Source organism: Carcharodon carcharias, chromosome 4 (assembly GCF_017639515.1).
Source record: "Carcharodon carcharias isolate sCarCar2 chromosome 4, sCarCar2.pri, whole genome shotgun sequence".
NCBI classification, from domain to species: Eukaryota; Metazoa; Chordata; class Chondrichthyes; order Lamniformes; family Lamnidae; genus Carcharodon; species Carcharodon carcharias.
This window is the reverse complement of record NC_054470.1, coordinates 163,534,198-163,555,519: the sequence shown is the minus strand read 5'-3', so window position 1 is coordinate 163,555,519 and position 21,322 is coordinate 163,534,198. Positions and strand designations below refer to the sequence as shown.

Sequence of the window (21,322 nt, the reverse complement as noted above, 5' to 3'; positions counted from 1 at the left end):
AAGTTATGAAGAGAGGTTGGATAGACTTGGGTTGTTTTCGTTGGAGCAGAGAAGACTGAGGGCCAACCTTATCGAGTTCACAAGATTATGAGGGGCATGGACAGGGTGGATAGGGAGCAGCTGTTCCCCTTAGTTGAAGAGTCAGTCACGAGGGGACATAAGTTCAAAGTGAGGGGCAGGAGGTTTAGGGGGGATGTGAGGAAAAACTTTTTTAACCCAGAGGGTGGTGACGGTCTGAAATGCGCTGTCTGGGAGGGTGGTGGAGGTGGGTTGCCTCACATGCTTTAAAAAGTACTTGGATGAGCACTTGGCACATTGTAACATTCAAGGCTATGGGCCTAGTGCTGGTAAATGGGATTAGGTAGGTAGGTCAGGTGTTTCTCATGTGTCGGTGCAGACTCAATGGGCCGAAGGGCCTCTTCTGTACTGTGTGATTCTGTGACTGTGCCTGATATGCCACCAGCAGTCATCACTCTTTCATTCTGCACCAGTCACTGGCATAGGCTTCTATTCCAATTAAGCCTACCAAGTTAAAAGCCTGCCTATTGGGTTATAAGGGTTATCCCCTCCTGATATGGTTCCTGACTCCAGTTAGGAAGTCATATACAACTGCACAGCAGGCCTACAATGAGACCCAAGATTCCACAAGGATTATTATCAAGCAAACAACCTGGGGTGTGCTCAATGCCTTAGTGAGCCGTGCCCCTAGCCAAGCTGTTCCAGTACAGCTACAACACTGGCATTTACCTGGCAATGTGGAAAATTGCCCAGGTATGTTGTGTCAACAAAAAGCAAGACAAATCCAACCTGGCCAATTGCTGTCACATCAGTCTACTCTCAATCATTGGTAGAGTGATGGAAAGTGTCATCAACAGTGCTATAAAGCAGCACTTACTCAGCAATAACCTGCTCACTGACACTCTGTTTGGATTCCACCAGGGCCACTCAGCTCCTGACCTCGTAACAGCCTTGGTTCAAACATGGACAAAAGAGCTGAACTCCAGAGGTGAGGTGAGGTAAGAGTAACTGCCCTTGACGTCAAGGCAGCATGTGACCAAGTGTGGCATCAAGGAACCCATAACAAAATTGGAGTCAATAAGAATCAAGGGGAAAACTCTCCACTGGTTGGAAGACAGTTGTGGTTGTTGGAGGTCAATCATCTCAGTCCCGGGACATTGCTGCAGTAGTTACTCAGGGTAGTGTCCTAGGTTCAACCATCTTTGACTGTTTCATCAATAACCTTGCCTCTATTAAACATCCCCTTTTCTGACCTTTGTGATAATGCATTGCACAATGTTCAGCACCATTCATGACTTATAAGATACTGAAGCAGTCTGTATCTATATGCATCAAGACCTGGACAATATTCAGGCTTGGGCTGACACGTGGCAAATAACATTCATGTCACACAAGTACCAGGCAATGACCATCTCCAACAAGAGAGAATATAACCATCACCCTTTGACATTCAATAGTATTACCATCACTAAATCCCCCACTATCAACATCCTGGGGGTTGCTATTGACCAGAAACTGAACTGGACCATCCATATAAATACTGTGACCACAAGAGCAGGTCAGAAGCTGGGAATTCTGCAGAGATCCTGACTCCCCAATACCTGTCAATCTGCAAGACACTGGTCAGCAGTATAATGGAATACTCTCCACCTGCCTGGATGAGTGCAGCTGCAAAAACACTCAAGAAGCTTGACACCATCCAGGACAATGCAGCCGGCTTGATTGGCACCACATCCACAAACATTCACTCCATCCATCACTGACACACAGTGGCAGCAGCATGTACCATCTACAAGATGCGCTGCAGGAATTCACCAAGACTCCTCAGAGAGCACCTTCCAGACATCTCTACCACCTAGAAGGACAACAGCAGTAGATGCATGGGAACACCATCTGCAGGTTCCCCACCAAGTCACTCACTGTCCTGACATGGAACTATACCGTGGATCCTTTACTATCACTGGGTCAAAATCCTGGAGCTCCCCTCCTAACAACACTGTGGGTGTACCTACACCACAAGGATTTCAGCGGTGCAAGAAGCCAGCTCACCACCACCTCCTCAAAGGTAATTAGGGATAGACAATAAATGTTGGCCTAGCCAGCGATGTCCACACGCCATGAAAGAATTTTTAAAAACCATTAGTGCCAGGCTATGACCATCTCTAAAAGAGAGGATTTAACCATCTGCCCTGATGTTCAATGGTGTTACCATCACTGAATCTCCCACCTTCAACACCCTGGGGGTTACCATTGACCAGAAACCGAACTGGACCAGCAATATAAAAATTGTGGCAACAAGAGCAGATCAGAGGTTGGGAATTCTGCAGTGGGTAACATCTCTTGACACCCCAAAACCTGGTCACCATCTAAAAGGCTTAAGCCCGGAGCGTTATGGAATAACTCTCCACTTTCGTGGATGAGTGTGACTCCAATAACACTCAAGAAGTTTGATACCATCCAAGACAAAGCAACCCAGTTGATTGCCACCCAATCCACTACATTAAACATTGATATCATCTACTGCTGATGCAAGGTGGCAGCAATGTGTACCATACACCAGATGGAATGTAACAATTTGCCAAGGCTCCTTTGACAGCACCTTCCAAACCTGCAACCTCTGCCATTTAGAAGGGGAAGGGCAGCAGACGCATTAGAACACTACCGTATTGCAAGTTCCATTCCAAGTCACATGCTATCCTGACTTGGAACTATATTGCCTTTTCTTCGTAGTCACTACATCAAAATCTAACCCTCCTTAAGAGCACTGTGGATGTACATGCACCACTGGACTGCAGTCACTCAAGAAGGCAGCTCATCACCACCTTCTCAAGGGCAATTAGGGTATTTTTTGAAAGAGGTTCGATCAATGCACATGGAATCTCTTTCATGGGCTTTGTGCTATCTTAGCATTGGGTTGAATCTGAAACTTGCTGCTGGATAAAGTTTATCCAATGTCTCTTTAATAATCCTCTTTTGCAACTTGTATATTTCTGTACCAATCATCCAGTTTCTCAGGTTCTCTCAGGAGGTACACAAATCTTTTACAGAATGGAATCTGTAAATCACAGAATTCACAAAAGAGGAAGTAAAAAGATTTTTTTCAAGGTCACTGACACTTTGTCCAACTTCATTGGAACTGTAGTAAGCCACACCCAATCCTTCTAAACTGAAGAGCCTTGAGCAATTCTTGAGCATCACCTGGGTGGCTGACTGAGCCCAGGCCTGGAGAAACTGACTTTTGCTAGGGTATAGTTCCACTGATGCATAGTGTTCCCCTGTACTTTATCCAAGTGACCATTCCAAATGTCTGATCGGGGCACCAACTGTGGTGTTGCTAGCGACTCTAACAACCTATGAACAAAAATAAAAATAAAAATCCTCATTCTGCCATTCTGCATTCACCATGCTATGCTACACATAAACCTCTATTCTGATTGCCACATTGGCTTCATTCACCTCACACTGGTCTCTCCCTCACTTCAGTACAAACATACATTCCAATACTTAATCCAAATTCCAAACCAAATTTATCAAATAAGAAATCTCAGCCTTTACAGGAAATATGACAGCTCAACCTTACTTGATCAATGTTTGCACCAGTTGCTTAACTGCATGGCCTGTGTAGCAAACTGAACACTTTTGCGCAGGCTGCACAATAGTCACCCTCTCTGACTTATCAGCCGCACAATAAATTTCAAAGTGGCTGCTTACTTAAATGAGTTGACTGCACACTTGGCTGTGCACTGCTTAAAAAAGATAGGGGGTACGTTAACTATGATCTCCACAAGGTGTGGGTTTCTTTTTAAGATGATTGGTTAAAGAAGCAGAAGTGACAAAAGGAAAAGATAATTAATGCAGCAAGTTATGATGATCTGGAATGCATTGCCCAAAAGGCTGTTAGAGGCAAATTCAAGCGTAATTTTCGAAAGTTAAATGAATGAATACTTGAGAGTAAAATTTGCATGGCAATGGTGAAAGAGCATGGGAATGGGACTCATTGGATGGCTCTTTCATGGGCGCAATAGGCCATAAGACCTCCTTCAATACTGTCATGTTCTATCCTAATGCACCCACAAGGTACTTCCCTCATGGCTGCAAGCTAGGGATGTGGAAGGGTGTAGAGATCCCATTAAGAACACTCTGGAGGCTCTTGGAGGACAACCTCGAGCACCTCTGTGTCTAGAAGGCATCAACTTTTGACCTGGGCTGCAGCAGTCTGGGATGGCAGGCCACTGGCTGGGGAGCAGGCATGCAGTCTTCCTGAGAGAGGACAGCAGGTTTCTCTCACATGGAGCCGAAGTTGCTCTCTTAGGATGGTGCATCAGCATTCCTAGTACACTTTGGAGAATAGAATACTGGATTGATGTGGTACCCAGGAAGTGGTATCTAGATGGCAGCTGTCTGAGCTTCCAAAGCAACAAGTTGTTACAATCTGACAGGATGTAATTGTTGACAGGGCTGTCTTGCTGCTACAGAAACAAGACTGGAGGATATTACACATGGAGTGTCTAAGGATTCAGAATTAAGTGGCAATGACAACATTTCAGACCTCAATGCAGAAAAGGAGGTGGAAGGTGAGGATGGAACATGAGCTTAAGATGACAGAGGGGAAGGGGAGAAACAACTGAGACTTTCCGCTTGAGAAGAGGTTGAGTGGGGGGCGTTAGGAAGGCAGGGACAGCAGAATTGGCAACTTAAGTTTTGGAGAAAGCAAGTTCATATGTCCTTTCATCAGGAGTTAGATGGGAGGGGGAAAGGAGGCAGCTTTTAGCGGGGAAAACAGGTTCTCTATTGCACCTATTCTCCACAATGATCCTGGAGAACCAAGACAGCCAGGAGCCATACCATATGGCCCCAAGACAGCAGCCATCAGGTTTGAAGCTATGCAGATGACTGATGAACTGGAGGAGCGGTGAGAAGAAAAGGGTTTGATGGAAATAAGGGCATCAAAAAGAGAGAAGCAAAGTTTTTGTTGAGACATGATGATGGCATGGTGAATAGTGAGGCAGAGAAAAGGGAATTGAAGGTGGGGAAGAGTACTGCAGGAAGCAAATGAGTAGATTGTTTCATGGTGGGAGGGGCAAAAGGGTTGCAGGAGCTCAAGGGGATGGTAAAGGAGATGAGGAAGTTAGTGTCCGGGCAGCAGCCAAGACATTCACGTGGGCAGGTACGTAGTATGTTTGACTTACAGAAACAAATCATGAGCTAAAAGTCCTTTAAATAGAATCCAACAGAGGGCGCTGGTGAGAAGTGACTGAAGCATTCTGGGAGAAGTCACTGTAGCCACCGTGACTCAGGAGGGAATCGAGGAGAAGGACTCTTGCACTCAACAGGAGGAAGAGCATCCAACAGAGGGCGCTGGTGAGAAGTGACTGAAGCATTCTGGGAGAAGTCACCGCGACTCAGGAGGGAAACGAGGAGGATCCACTGTCAAACAACGGAATAGCCCCAAACATTACATCGCTGTAGCGTTTCCATCCCTCCCTCCTCCTCAAACCTAAATTGGAGAATGATAGCTAGAGTTTGAATTCTAGTACGGTCACAATGGAATAATCACGTATGTCATCTAGTTCTTAACATATATTCACTCCCAGTACATGAACATAACGCACTCTATCACTTAATTTTGTAGCTTTGTTAAGAGAAAGAACTTGTAATTTTATAGTAATTTTCACATCCTCAGGCTATTATTCACAGTCAATGAAGTTCTTTTGAAGTGTAAGGCACTACTATAATGACTGCAAAAGCAGCTGCACAGCAAGGTCCCACAAACAGAAAAACATGATAACTGGCCAGATATCTTTATTTATAGTGGATTGAGGGACAAATTCTGGCTAGAGCACTGGGATAACTCCCATGTTCTTCAACTAATGCCATGGGATCTTTTAAGTCCACTTGAGAAGGAAGACTTGGTTTAACATCTTATCACGTGACGATAAAATATCAGCCTGGGAAGGGGGTTATTTTACAGGAGGTGGGGGGGGCGGACGGCATGCCAATTTCGGTGCCCACCCATCCCCCGTATTATGGGGGTGGGTGGGAAGGTGATAGGGCGGGCTCCCAGCTGGGCACCCACCCTATATTACATGCCCCCATGCCAGAAAGATGTAAAATGCAGCCCCTAGATCATATGCTGAGAAGGGCTTCAATCCAGAAACCTCTGACTCAGAGATAGGTGCTACTACCAAGCTGAGACTGACACACGCAATATTTAATATTTACAAGATTATTTTCATAAGGAAATGAGAAAACAAAGCACTGGAATATTCTAGAATGTTACAGCACAGAAATAGGCCATTCAGCTATCCAAGTCATCACAGTGTTTTTTCTACAAGTTAACTGGTCTCTAATTCAATTCTCCTGTTTGCATCCAATTTAAAACAAAACTTGCATTTATTTAGCATCTCTCATGACCACCAGACATCCCAAAGTGCTTTACAGCCGACTAAATACTTTTGAACTGTAGCCACTGTTGTGATGTAGGAAACACAGCAGCTAATTTGTTCACAGCAAGCTCCCACAAACAGCAATGTGATAATGACCAGATAATCTGTTTTTGTGATGCAGATTGAGGGATAAATATTGGCCAGGACACTGGGTAGAACTCCCCTGCTCTCCTTAAAAATACTGCCATACACCCACCTGAGAAAGCAGTTTAACATCTGGCCAAAGCACAGCACTCCCTCTGTGCTGCACTCGAGTGTTAGCATAAATTTGTGCTCAAGCCCTGGCATAGGACTTGAACCTACGATCATGCAACTCAGACACAGGATTGCTACCAACTGAGCCACAGTGAACACACTGAAGCACAACTGACATATCCTTTAATATTCCTTTCTTTCATCAACTAGCTAATTACCTCTTAAAATAGCTTGTGGACTTTGCTTCAATAATGGCTTCTGACAGAATATTTCACATCAAAACTACCCTTTGTGAAAAGAATTATAAGCTCCCTTTTTATATAATTATCTGAAATCATCTTGAAACCACATATCAGGTGAGCTGCAAGGTTACTGAACAGGAGGGCTGTGCATCACAATAAATGAAGAAGAACAGGAGATGAATAGAAAAATAAGTATAAGAGAATGATGTCTGACTTCTGAGTTTTAACATTACATAACCCTAATTTGCACATCCTTACATACAAATGTGGAATTTACAGGAATGTTCATTTCAGATAATATAGGAGGAGCTAGGATGTATATCAAATTATTTTGGCACTAAATCAGCAGCTAATCAGAGATGTTTGCTGGAACTGGCTGAAGTGATAATGAACATGGAGCCTCTGCAACAATGGTTGCCTGTCATATCTTAGACAGAATGTACAGCAGTTGAGGAATGGACAAGTGTTGCTGAACAGTTGAAAGGGCCAATTTAGAGTGAATTCAGTGGATTTATCTGCACCAGTGTAAAGCCTGTTTGGTGTAACTGAATCATGAGGATGGATATATGAAGAGTAACTCATGTCTGATAGAGACCCAGAGTGCGGAACGCAAGCCCAACTTTACAGGTGAAAGCTTCAATGCTCAATTGATGAGCTCTACATGATAACTGGTGAGAAAGATAGATATGAGAAATTATGGGGTCACTTTAAAAACAATTACCCAAGAACTGTTAGTGACTTAGATTATATGATAAACAAATCTTGGAAGAGAAATTGAAAATGCTAAACAGATGAGCTGGTGCATTAACCATCCAACAGCAATCCAATATAACTGATTCTATTGCTGGTAATTACATACCGCATTGTGCCACCAACACCATGTGGGTGAGGTCAGGGATTTTTGGGAAATCCTATGCACCATTTCCTCCTCTTAAAGGAGATTCATCATAATGCTCCCCACAATCAGGAATATTCGACTCCAATCAAGTAGAACACAATAAATAAGTAGCAAGTCAATAGGTGAAGACATCACTCAAAATTATATAATTGCTGATCTGCACATTGGTAGATTATGATATTGGTAACTTGCTTAACTTAATGAAGTGGCACTAACATGTTGCAGCACCCTGAATGACCAAATAGGTCTCTCAAGGCAGAATGCTCCTCACCCCAGTTCTGAAAAGGTGAAAAAACGAACTTAGCTTTCTGACCATTTCTTCACAACTTAGACGACTGAAACCATTCTGGTCATTTTTCCCGAAACCCTTTTTAATGGCATCTAAATTTCGTTTGAAGTGGAATGTTCAAAAATACTCATTATACTCCAAAACTAGCCTCACCACTGATCTATGCAATATCAGTGTAATTTGTTTTGAATTGTGATCTAATGTTCTCCATATGCATCCCTGTGCCTAATTTCCCTCATTACTATAATAAAAGCAGAAAATGCCAGAAAAACTCAGTAGGTCTGGCAGCATCTGTGGAGAGAGAAATAGAGTTAATGTTTTGAATCCGTATGACTCTTCTTCAGAGCTGAAGATAGGTAGAAATGTGATGGATTTTATATTGTGGAAGAGCTGGGGCAAAATGGAAGGTCAGGGATAGGTGGGAGCTCAGGGGAGATTTGATAAAGGTGTCATGGACACTGGACAAAGGGAGTGTTAAAGATAGTGTTAAAGACTAAGGAAGGTGCTAATAGTGGCCTAAAGGTCATATGGCAAAATGTGTTAATAGCAGAACAAGGGTTGGTGCTCTCTGAAAGCAAACATAAGTACAAGTTACATGCTGGCCCTGTGGGGGGGGATGGGGTGGGGGGAAAAAGTCTCTGAAGAAGAGTCATTTGGACTCAAACATTAATTCTGTTTCTCTCTCCGCAGATGCTGCCAGACCTGCTGAGTTTTTCCAGCATTTCCTGTTCTTATTGCAGGTTTCCAGCATCCGCAGTATTTTGCTTTTATTCCCTTATTATGAATTGTTTCACACTAGATGCTTTCAGAGTTTGGTCAATGTTCACTCCTGAATTAGACCATTCTGAAGCCATGGTTGAAGGGAGATGTGATACAAGGTCTTTAAAAAAGGAAGTAAAATAAGGTTTAAGTGAGCAAGCTACTTAACTTGATCAATCAATGTTGGACTAAAGGGCACATGTACAACCATTGAGAAAAGTATTCTTTTCCCTCACAGGTGGTAGACATGTGTACCAGGTTCCAGAGAAGCCAATTAGTTGGTATGGAGTTAAATCAATCCTTCAATGGGACCTGGATCAATATCTGCTGAGAAAGGGGAATTGAAAACTATAGGGATTTAACATCACTTATTATTTTATATATTTCTTTAAGAGGAAATAGAGAAAGAAACTTCATGTTCCTTCAAGTAGGGGATCTACAATAAAAGTAGAAGGGAGAAAGAAAAACTTACAATCTTCTCGGTTTGGTAAGTAATGCTCGCCTTGCCAGCAACACCCACATGCTTTGAACACTCTGTGACATGTTTTTAAAAAGCTGCATGGGTTAAATGGCTTTACTCGGTTCCCACTTTGTAACGATCTCTTATATTCAATGCTATTTAACTTTTCAACAGAGATGACATTGGAGTTATTAATCCATTCCAGTTGTGGATCACCCTATGTATAAAGAAATACACTCTTGACATCTGCTCTAAGTTTGCCCTGAACAACTCCGAATGCCTTTCCGGTCTGCTTTTCTGAAACGCTTGAAGATAATGTGCGTGAATTTAATCTCCATAGTGTCTACAGAGGCCTAGCGTCATTTTGCTGGAGCATGCCATGCCTCCAGCGCATTATACATTGCCTGCCCTTTTGAGAAGGGCATCCATACCGACATCTGCAGAAGGCAATGGAAGGCAGTGGGGGAGTTCTACCCTGACGTCACACAATCCAACCTGTAATATTACGTATTCGGGACTGTAAGGGTTAATGTGGGACTGGGAAAATAGTACCACACATGTTTAGATACAGGAGGGTCACATGGTAGTAGAGTGCAGTGGCGAGTCTGGTAGAAGTCGGCATGAAGATACCACCTAGCCAGGGCTGTGTCTTGTATATAAGTATATTGCTACGCGTTACTAATAAACAGTTGTTGTTCAGCCAAACAAGTCTCTAGACCTCTTCATGAGACAACACACAATCTTACAACACAACTGACTGATATGCAGCAGGATAACTAATTTGGACGATTGAGGTCCAGGCAACAAACTTGCGCATCATTCAGCAAGCAACAAGCACTCAGCTGCAAGATGGGCCTTGTATTGGCATTCCTTAAAACGTCAGGTACCCCAATTACAGATAATTTTGAAGAATTCTTGCTATTGTAAAGTCTCACGTAGTACTCTGGAGTGTTTTTGGAGGTGTTGTGGTGATTCCAGGATTTGCCAGTAAGTGTTGCATCTTCCTCATAGGGAAGGCAGAGGGGTGCATGTTCTGTGCACACAAAGGCTGCAACAGGTAAGGGGGCAGCAATGGCAATGTCTCTGTGTCTGCTGCATGACATGGAGATAGAGTACAGGCTGCAGGGAGGTCAAGATCTGCGTGATAACCTCTGCTAACTTGGAGCTTGATTCCTTCATGCTCCTTTTAGTGACAGGTGGCTGCCTGGAAAGCCAGCCAATGCACCCAGCATCTCGGTGTGCGTCCCCATCAGCGCTTTCCTGTATGCTGTCCCATCAAGGTCCTGATCTGTTTCGTCTGTAGCAGGATCCGTCTGCAATTTTGCCCTCGGTGAGTTGGAAAATCCTCTACTTCTGCCTTGCTGCAGCCTTTTAGCCCCGGGTGACTCACCAGGTTCTGATTCCAAGACTGTACTAGCCTTCAAGGTAAGTGTGGTGACAATATCTGAACTGGTGGCTGTGAATGCCAGATCAAGTCTCTTCATCAGTGATATGCTGTTGCTGTCTCTCTTCCTCCCTGGGCTGCTATGGCTGGGCAGCTGGCAGTTCTTGGGGGTCTGAAAACAGGACATCAGAAGATGATTAGTGTGAAGGAAAAGGAGAAGATGTGGAAAGCAAGAGGTCCATGGTCCCATCATCACCGGCTTGCTCATCATGCCACGTAACAGGATAAGCGTGTGTTGGAGGTTGAGAAGGAACATGCTGTCATCAGTTCTCAGTAATGTTGGATACCACAGGCTGTCACAGCCGGCCTCATGTTGCTGTGGGTCATCTCCTCGGGTGTTCCTGTCCCCTGCCAGTTCTGTTCTACTCTCTTTTACTGGGCTAAATTTTACTATTTTACTTCATCCCCCTTGGGTGCGAGCTGGAGTAGGGTGGTGAGGGTGTTGTGGGGGGGGGGTGGAGGGGTGCGCGGCGGAGGGGGGGGGGTGTTGTTGGTGGCGGGGGGTGTTGGTGGTGGGGGTTGGTGGGGGGGAAATGAAGTGTAAAATCAAGTGGGGTGATTGGGGTTGGGGTGCATGCGTCTATCGCCTGTCTGCCTCTGCTGGTATTGTACCAGAGGCAGGTTAAGTGTTGGGCAGCCCATCCTCCCTTGGGCCAATTAGTTTCCATTTAAGGACCTCTTCCCACCAACTCTGATATTTTATCAACTACAGGGGATGTGCCCACCACACAAACCTGACTACCAGCTTGTCTGGAGTCCCTCTGTTCAAACATCTTTTGCTCCACAGAGGGGCCCTCAGCAGAAAGATCTGCCCTTGCTTGAACCAACCACCCACCCACCATCCCCACCCCACTGGCCTCCGGATTGCTGCCTGCATCCCCCCACCCTGCCTCACTGGGGCCTGACTAACTGCCCCTAGTGAGGCTGCCCCACTTACCTCAAACTCTAGCCTCTAACATCACTTCTCCTCGGGGACTAGCTGCAGTCCCAGAAGTGGCCATCCCTCCTGCTGGAGTAGTTGAGACTGGAAAATTGCTGGCCCTCTGATTGGCTGGCAGGTCTTGGAGGTGGGACATCCTCCCTCATAAGGGTGAAAGCTATGACTTCAGACAACTTAATTTCCTGGTGACTGTAAAATCCGATTGTGGCTTCCAGGGCCGACAGAGGAATCAAGCTATCACTCCTCCGGCCCACCTCCAGCGACATACATGTCATCATGAAGCCCTCTCTATGCCCTAGCATATTTTCCATATTTTAATTTCCAGCATCATTATCCGGTGCTGTTTTCCCTTAATAGGGGCAGATTGCCTTTAAGAAGAGCAGACCTGCTGCAACATATACTCTCAACGTAATACTGATCTGCTGAGCCCTGCAAAGGAAGTCAGCAGTGAGCACCCGAATTAGCCCCATGCTACAAATCATTGTAATGAGATGGGCGCACCAAGTTTTTTTTCATTTGTTCATAGGATGTGGGCATTGCTGGCTGGGCCAGCAGTTATTGTCCATTGCTAATTGCTCTCGAGAAGTTAGTGGTGAGCTGCCTTCTTGAACTGCTACTGTCAGTGTGGTGTAGGTACACCCACAGTGCTGTTAGGAAGGGAGTTCCAGGATCTTGACCCAGCGACAGCGAAGGAACGGCAATATATTCCAAGTCAGGATGGTGAGTGACTTGGAGGGGGACTTCCAGGTGGTAGTGTTCCCATGTGTCTGCTGCCCTTGCCCTTCTAGACAGTAGTGGTCGTGGGTTTGGAAAGTACTGTCCAAGGAGCCTTGGTAAATTTCTACAGTGCACCTTGTAGATGGTACACACTGCTGCGGCTGTGCGTCGGTGGTGGAGGGAGTGAATGTTTGGGGATGTGGTGCCAATTAAGTGTGCTGCTTTGTCCTGGATGGTGTCAAGCTTCTTGAGTGTTGCGGGAGCTGCACTCATCCAGGCAAGTGGGGAATGTTCCATCACACTCCTGACTTGTGCCTTGTAGGTGGTGGATAGGCTTTTCGGGGGACAGAAGGTTAGTTACTTGCTGCAGGATTCTTAGCCTCTGACCAGCTCTTGTAGCCACAGTATTTATATGGCAAGTCCAGTTCAGTTTCTGGTCAATGGTAACCCCCAGAATGTTGAAAGTGGGGGATTCAATGATGGTTATGTCACTGAATGTCAAGGGATGATGGTTAGATCCTCTCTTGTTGGAGATGGTCATTGCCTGGCACTTGTGTGGCATGAATGTTACTTGCCTGGCATTTGTGTGGCGTGTATGTTACTTGCCACATGTCAGCCCACACCTGGATATTGTTCAGGGTCTTGCTGCATTTGGACGTGGACTGCTTGAGTATCTGTGGAGTCACGAGTGGTGCTGAACATTGTGCAATCATCAGCGAACATCCCCACTTCTGACCTTATGATGGAGGCAAGGTTATTGATGAAACAGCTGAAGATGGTTAGGCCTAGGACATTACCCTGAGGAACTCCTGCAGTAATGTCCTGGAACTGAGATGGTTGACTTCCAACAACCACAGCCATCTTCCTTTGTGCTTGTATGACTCCAATGAGCAGAGAGTTTCCCCCCAATTCCCATTGACTCCAGTTTTGCTAGGGCTCCTTAATGTCACACTCAGCCATATGCTGCCTTGATGTCAAGGACAGTCACTCTCACCTCACCTCTGGAGTTCAGTTTTTTTGTCCATGTGTTGGCCAAGGCTATAATGAGGTCAGGAACTGAGTGATCCTGGCAGAACCCAAACTGAGTATCAGTGAGCAGAGTATTGCTAAGCAAGTGCCTCTGGATAGCACTATTGATGACCCCTTCCATTACTTTACTGATGATTGAAAAGGTTGCGTGTTGCTCATCTCCAATGGAACCAGCATTGTGTAGGTCACAATGTGCAACCGCCACACCCACAAAGAAGAGCCAATTCATTTTTAGTCCCCTGTTTTTTGTTTACTTTCTCAATCCCATTATTTTTCTTGCTGATTTTCATTAGATGCCCCTGAAATTTCAACCTTCATAGTTCTTTCCCTCAATTGCTCTCTTCTGCACTGTATCCTTGGTCTGAAAGACCCTTCATGTTGTGGTGACTACAACTATACGCAGTATTCCTGATGTGGCTTGATCAATGTGCTCTATATTAGCATGGTTTCTGTAGATTTAAGCAATTGAGTTAGCAATATAACCCTGAATCACCAACCTCAAATTATGCTGCTACTATTTTTTCCAGAGAGAGGGTGCTGATTGTCCTGTTTGTTTAATCGTTCCCGCCTTCTACCCTATCATGCACTTTCCCTTTCATTTTTTCTTGCTAGCCCCCTTTCACTGTCTCTGCACTTGTAACATTCTTCAGTCCTGACAAATTGTCAGCCAGCCTGAAATATTGGATGGGATCTTGCATTTAACCAGAAAGGATCATCTTCCTGTCTCCACCCTGATTAAGTCTGGAGTGGGAAGACCATGGTCGGCCACCAATTGAGGCCCTTAATGACCACTGCTGCTAGTATTAAATCAACACTGGGCAGGCCTATCGTCATGCGGGGAGCATGCCAGGTAAACTTGTGTCTTGCTGGCTGGAAAGTTGGCAAGAGGCTCGCATTGCCTCCTTTGGGGAAGGCCCACCAAACCACAAGCCAATCAGGCAGTTGTGAGGCCACCAGTGAGATTTTCCCCGCCCACTGAGAGCTGCTGGCCAATCACCAGGGAGGTGGTGGCTGCTACAGAATGACATCCACTGGAGGCCCAGGATAACGAAGCAACCCAGGCCACAGCTAAGTTTATAATGGCGGGAGGCATTTTGTGGGATGGGTGTTTCGGGTTGGGGGGTGGGGGGGCGGTGTAGGTAGGGTCAGCAGCAAGGGCAGGGGGTGGGTTGCAGCAGGACCCCACTTCCAGATGCTAGGTCCCTCGTTCAGATGACAAGTTTACCTGGCATGCTCCCCACATGACGATAGGCCTGCCCAGAGTTGATTTAATACTAGCAGCAGTGGTCATTAAGGGCCTCAATTGGTGGCCGACCATGGTCTTAATCAGGGTGGAGACAGGAAGATGATCCTTTCTGGTTAAATGCCCTCCCTACTTCCAAACACACTGCTAAAGAGGGCAGTAGATTCTGTCCATTAATTCTGTTTCGCTATCTTGTCCGCTGAGTATATGCAATATTTTCTGTCCGTATTTCAGATTTCCTGCATCCAGAGTGCTTTGCCTTTGACCTAGTATCCTGTTTGCCTTGCTGCCTAAGGCTGGGTGAACAATGAGCCAGTAATACACCGAGTTCCCTTTGCAAGTTCTAGCTCTGCAATGGAGAGCTTATTATTGCCCCTTATTATTTTATTTTCAGTATGCAGTAGCTCAATTCACCCACAATCTACTTCATTTGCTATTGATCAGCTCTGGTGCAAACCCTGCCGAGCTCTCTTTAGAAGATATTGACTTCCACTTCTGAGTCTCTCTGGGTTTGGTGTCATCAGTGAATTCAGCTACTTTGCACTGAGAATGCAACTCCAGGTCATCTGAATATACCAAGAATGAACCCAGTGCGTCAAAGGTCAGAGACAGGAGACACAAAGCTTGGATAATTTCATATTATGGACAATCCACTTGGTCGTCGGACAATGAAATCAAATGCTGCAACAAAAGACTAATGTGGCAGCCGAAAGCTAAAGCTAAAGTGAAGATGTAATGAGCGGAGTTACTCACTAGACTACTAGGTAGCTACCAAACCTAAACTGTTTACTACGGACATACGAAATAGCTAGGAAGGATCCAGCAAAAGCTTATATGATCTCTAGTGAAAGCTGAGTGGTAAGATAGAGTGGCAAAGATTGAATTCTTCAGTGCACCAGCAGGACTAGCATCAAAGACATAGCTTTACAGGCACAGCTCTGGCTGGACATATTTATATACCAGGCGAAGGATATACTGACAGCTTATCATAGGAAAAGACTAATATCAGGACAAAGAAACTTTTCAAGGGTAATATGAAATAAAGGAAATGTGATATTTATCCAAAAAGGAAATCTTTACCCAATGCTTACAGAAATAAAAGTCTAGAAATCTACTATGAAGCAGTGAACCTCATGTTTTGGAGGCAACAGAGTACTAACAGTAGAGTGTTGCAGGGGAGTCAACCAGCAACATTTGACAAATGGACATGTATGGACATGCAATGTAAATGACCATCACCATGCCGTGTCAAACTATTCCAACAAACACTGCCGACTATTTGAGTCGTTTTATGCCCGAATGTCACGTCCATCTTAATTTCCAAGTGGCTTGCAGTTATTCTTTAGTAAGTTACCTTATAAAATGTTACGAAAGGGAAGACAGTTAATTATGCTATAGCAAATTACAGGTGAGGTCCCAGAGCACTGGAGGTCTGCAAACGTTGTACCATTATTTTAAAAAGGGCGCGAGCGATAGGCCAGAAAATTATAAGTCAGTCAGTCTTATTTCGGTGGTGCACAAGTTATTGGAAACAATTCTGAGAGACAGGATAAACTGTCACTTAGAAAAGCACAGATTGATTAGGGATAATCAGCATGGTTTTATTAGAGGAAGATCTTGTAATACCAACTTAATAGAATTTTTTGAGGAAGTAACAACGTGAGAGGCATGGTTGGGGAATTTCCAGATGACACAAAAATTGGCCATGTAGTTGATAGTGAAGAGGATAGCTGTTGACTCCAGAATTATATCAATGGTTTGGTTGAGTAGGCGGAGAAGTGGCAAATGGAATTCAATCCAGACAAATCTGAGGTAATGAATTTGGAGAGGGCAAACAAAGCAAGGGAATACTCAATACATGGTAAGTTATTGAGAGGGGTTGAGGAAGTGAGGGACCCTGGTGTGCATGTCCACAGGTCCTTGAAGATGGCAGGACAGATGGACAAGGTGGTCAAGAAAGCAAATGGAATGCTTTCCTTTATTGGGAGAGGTATTAAATACAAAAGCAGAGATGTAATGATGGAACTGTATAAAACGCTGGTTAGGCCACAGCTAGAATTTTCTTCTGGTCACCACATTATAGGAAGGACACAATTGCTCTGGAGAGGGTGCAGAGAAGATTTACAAGAACGTTGCCAGGGCTTGAAAATTGCAGCTATGAGGAGAGATTAGATAGGCTAGTATTGTTTTCCTTAGAATAGAGGAGGCTAAGGGGTGACCTAATTGAGGTGTACAAAATTTTGAGGAGCCTAGATAGGGTAGACAGGAAAGAATTGTTTCCCCTAGCTGAGGAATCAATTACCGGGGACATAGATTTAAGGTGACTGGTAGTGGATTAGCGGGGACATGAGAAAAAACCTTTTTGCCCAAAGGGTGGTGGGCATCAGGAATTCACTGCCTAAGTTGGTGGTTGAGGGTGAAACGCTCATTTAAAAAAAGGTACCTGGATCTGCATCTGAAGTGCTGTAACCTGCAAGGTTACAGACCAAGTGCTGGAAGGTGAGATTAAAATGAGCGGCTAGTTTCTTTTTTCTCTTTTTGGCACAGACATGGTGGGCTGAATGGCCTGTTTCTGTGCCGTAACTTTTCTATGGTTGCAAAATGTCATTCAACAGCTACATGCAAGTCACCACCAATTTGGGATGTGTGGATTTAGTAACAGCAGGCAGCTAATAGGCTAAGCAGAAATTCAGTCATACCTGGCATCCCCACTGTGTGAACCATTTAGTTCGCAAATATCATGATATCAAGATTCAATACAAGGCTCGCTGGGTGAGAGAATCAGGACAGGTATGAAAACAGGTATGGATCAATCCTGAGGAAGGGTCAGACCTGTTTGTTGCCCTGTTTTTCACTTACAGGTGCTGATCATCTTGTTGTGCATTTCCAGAAATTTTTGATTGAATTACATATTTCCAGTCTTCAGTTTCTTATCTTTAGCATGACACAGAGCCAGAATTCCAAATACTGTCACTCCCACTTCCATTATCATGGCTGCTCTTTGTGGATTTTCATGGGAGAATTATTTTCCTAGATTGCAGAGTCAATGATGAATCATGGCACTGAGATTAAATATGAAGTTTTCAATTTATTACAGTGTATGCCCACAAAGCTGGGTAGAGGCATGTACGTAGAATCATAGAATGGTTACAACACAGGAGGGCCTTTGGCCTGTAGTGTCCAAGCCAGTCCTCTGCAAGAGCTAATCAGCTAATCCCACTCTCCCACCCTTTCCTGGTAGCCCTGAAAATGTTCTCTCTTCAAATGTTTATCCAATCCCCTTTTCAAAGCTTCTGCCACACTCTCCGGCAGGTCCTAACCACTTGCTGCACAAAGAATTTTTTCCCCATGCCACTGTTGGTTATTTTGCCGATTTTCTTTAAAGTGGTCTCCTCTGGTTCTCAACACTTCCTCCAAAATTTCTCTCCCTGTTTATTCTACCCAAGCCCCTCATGATTTTGAACATCTCTATCAAATCTCCCCTCGACCTTTTCTTCTCCAAGGAGAACAATTCCAGCAACTTTGGGCTAAAAGTTATATAATAAGCTAAAGAAGCTATTTGTTTCGTACACCAGACCAGGAATAACACTCCTATTCAGGCCATCTACCAGAAATCCCAGTCCTTATGATGCAATCATGTCATTGATAGGGGTAGGGTCACCAACCCTGCAGAATTGGCCCGGAGTCTCCAGGAATTGAAGATCAATCTCCAGGACACTCTTGTCTGCAATCCAGGAGAAAAATCATGCCGACATTAAAAAAGATTGATTTTTTTGTCATTTTCTTTGAACACTTCTCTTTACCAGATGTAAAAATATTGAAAATAGGAAAAAAAGGACTGTTTGGCTGCATCATCCAGCTGGGTATTGAGTCATTTTGCTTTCCAACTGCCTAGGAAGGCAGTACCTCACAAGGATGGATGTGTTGGAGACTAACGGCTGGAGCGTGGGGGCAAGTATAATGATGAAACCTCCAGGAATGCATTTAATCACAGTTGGCAACTCTAGATAGGGGTCTTGTGCTTTGACAAGTTTGCCTATCCGATAAAATGTTACTACAAGGAACAGAGAGCGTATCTTTGCTTTTATTCTAGCCCAGCCGAAGTGTCATTCGACAACGTTGTTCTGTTTAACGCAGAATTATTTTGGTTCTAGCAGACAGCTAGTAGGAGGGGCAGAGATGTGATGGGATCTGGTGTCTTAGTCACTTTAAATAGCCGACAGTGCAAACACTGTCACTGCCAAACTGCGGGCGAGGGCCGTGAACAAAATAAATTTCATCTCCACACAACTGAATGTGACATTTCCAGGCACCAGTCACGATGGCAAATTAGCCTGGAATTGTTCAATGACTAAAGTTGTTTCCCTTCTAAATTCCGTTACCTTTCTCCAAGTTCTTCTTCCTCCCCCGTTTCTAACACTCCACCTTCACACGTCTCATCCTCCAGCGAGGCGTATACTGGCTCAATTTTATCCGTTTCTGCAGGAATGCAAGCTTCCAAGTTTTCCATTTTCGCTCCTCTTTCTTTTTACACTGCCAGTTTAATGGAGAGATTCTCGAAGCCCCGTCATTATGGAGCCCAGGTTTCCTGACTCAGGTCGCTCTTTAAATAGAAATGTCACCGCCAACCAATAGGGACTCCCCTTTGCCTCCTGCCCTCTGGGTCCTAAAGCTCACGAGATTTGAGATAGATCGAACAAGATAATTACGGGACACACTTAGTTCATCCATCCAGAGATTCTAACATTGCCACCCGCCTCCCCATTGTTGCATCGAGCCCTGACTGTATTGGAATTCCCTACATGGGCGTTTCCTACATGACCAAAAAAAGTACGTATTTCATTGGCTGTAAAGCAGCTCGGGATGTCCTGAGTGAAATGCAAGTCTCCCCTTTTCTTTCATAGATGATTTAGGGGTTATGCCTCTGCTACTTTATCTGGAAGTTTACAACGCACATGGATCACTGAAAAAAACATTTCCTGGTGCCAATGTTATAACTGCCTTTTACTAGTTTAAATCCAGGTCTCCACCTCTAGTTCCACGGTTAAAGTGATATTGTCTTAATTTTCTCTAGTCTTGCCAATCCTACTTATCACCTCTCAGAAGTCTCTTTTCTAGGCTGACAAGGTGCTAACTCAAATCCCTGATACTGGGGCTCAGCTCTTCTCTGCACTGTTTCCAGTTCTTAAATATCTCATTTCTTGGTGACTGGAAATGGCGGCAGTATTCGAGTGTGGCGCAATTTATAGCACAATAATATTTCATAATCTACCAACATTGAAATTTAAGTTAAACTACTTCTAATTGGGGAAAAAAATAAATGGGATCGTCATTTTGAGGTATGTTGTGAACTGAAAGTGAATTTCAGCAGGTACTATTCAACTCACTAAAGTACCTGGCTTCCCCAATACTTCCAGGTCTGAGAATCTATACTCTGGAACCCTTTACCGACAGACCCCTGGATCTTTCTCTAATCAATATCTTGAGATTCAAGGAATTCTGTCTCCCTCCCCTCAACTCCGGTAACTGCCCTCAGTGTTGCCAGACATCCTTTATTCTATTGTCATGCTCACCACTCCACTATATTGTCAGGTGACATGCAAAGCCCCCAGTTCTGACACAGGCTGAGACCCCCATGAGTGCTCATGCATTCTCCCAGTCACTGGTAGCTGTTTCTTCAATTCTTGTGCTACAGTTTGAATGTATGTAGAATCTCTCAGCATTCTTAAATATTTCTTTCAGAATACAACTTGAAGAATGGCTCCACCTGCCATTAGAATTTCAGTTTTCTTTTTCCAATAACATACCAACAATGTCTGGAATTCATATGAAAAGTCTTTTTCAGGTACTAAATTTTGCCAGAGGGGAAGCTTAGGTTAAAGAAAGACAAAAGGAGCGCTTGACATGTTTCCTATTTACTGCAACTTTTAAAACCATGATTGTGCATACAAGATTTTATTTATTTATTTTTCTCAGTGTGATCAGAAGACTTTAATCTTGAGTATTGCTGAAAAAAGAGACATGTCTAAACTTTTCAACTTCCACTCATCAGGCCATTTGCAAGAATGCCAATATAAGGAGAAAACAACAATTAATACTGTGTCTGAATAGAGTGCTGATTGGTTGGCAAGTTACATTGCCGCGGAGAATGCACCAGTGATGGTGACTGACAGTTAACTGCCAAACATTGCTTGAAATATAAACCAGGTAGCTTGACTCTGATTGGTCAAGGCATTGCTCTGAGGAATGAGTTAGTGAATGGCTGTCACTTACTTTGTTTAGCTGAAATAGGTGCAATATGTGTACATGTTCTTTCTGTCTGCAAAGAACAGATCCCTGTGTATTAATATATGTAACTTCCAGTACATGCAAATGTACCACATTGCGGGCCCAACTGACAATCTTAGTTTGGTTGTCAGCATAATTCTTAGCACATTGAGGATTGACATTGAGGATTGAGAGGGACAACAATCCTTGAGGATTATTTAGCAAATAAATTTAAGCCTTTCAGAGTTATCTTGCTGGATTTAGCAATTTAAAAATTTTAGCTTTTGTGAAGATGACAATTAATGTTTCATGTATAGACCCTTTATCATGTGGCTCCTTCTGGGGTGGAGGTGAGGGGAGGGGGGAGAGATGGGG

The 21,322-nt window shown here is 44.2% G+C and overlaps 1 protein-coding gene across 1 annotated transcript in view; it reads right to left on the bottom strand.

Moving 5' to 3' along the window:
• LOC121276804 (cardiomyopathy-associated protein 5-like) overlaps window positions 1–19,304 on the bottom strand; it is a 90,020-nt gene extending 70,716 nt beyond the window's left edge. The window contains exon 1 of the mRNA XM_041185348.1: window positions 19,063–19,304. Coding sequence (XP_041041282.1) covers window positions 19,063–19,190 — 128 coding nt within the window. The 5' untranslated portion in view covers window positions 19,191–19,304. The remainder of the gene's footprint in view (window positions 1–19,062) is intronic.
• Window positions 19,305–21,322: the final 2,018 nt, after the last annotated feature.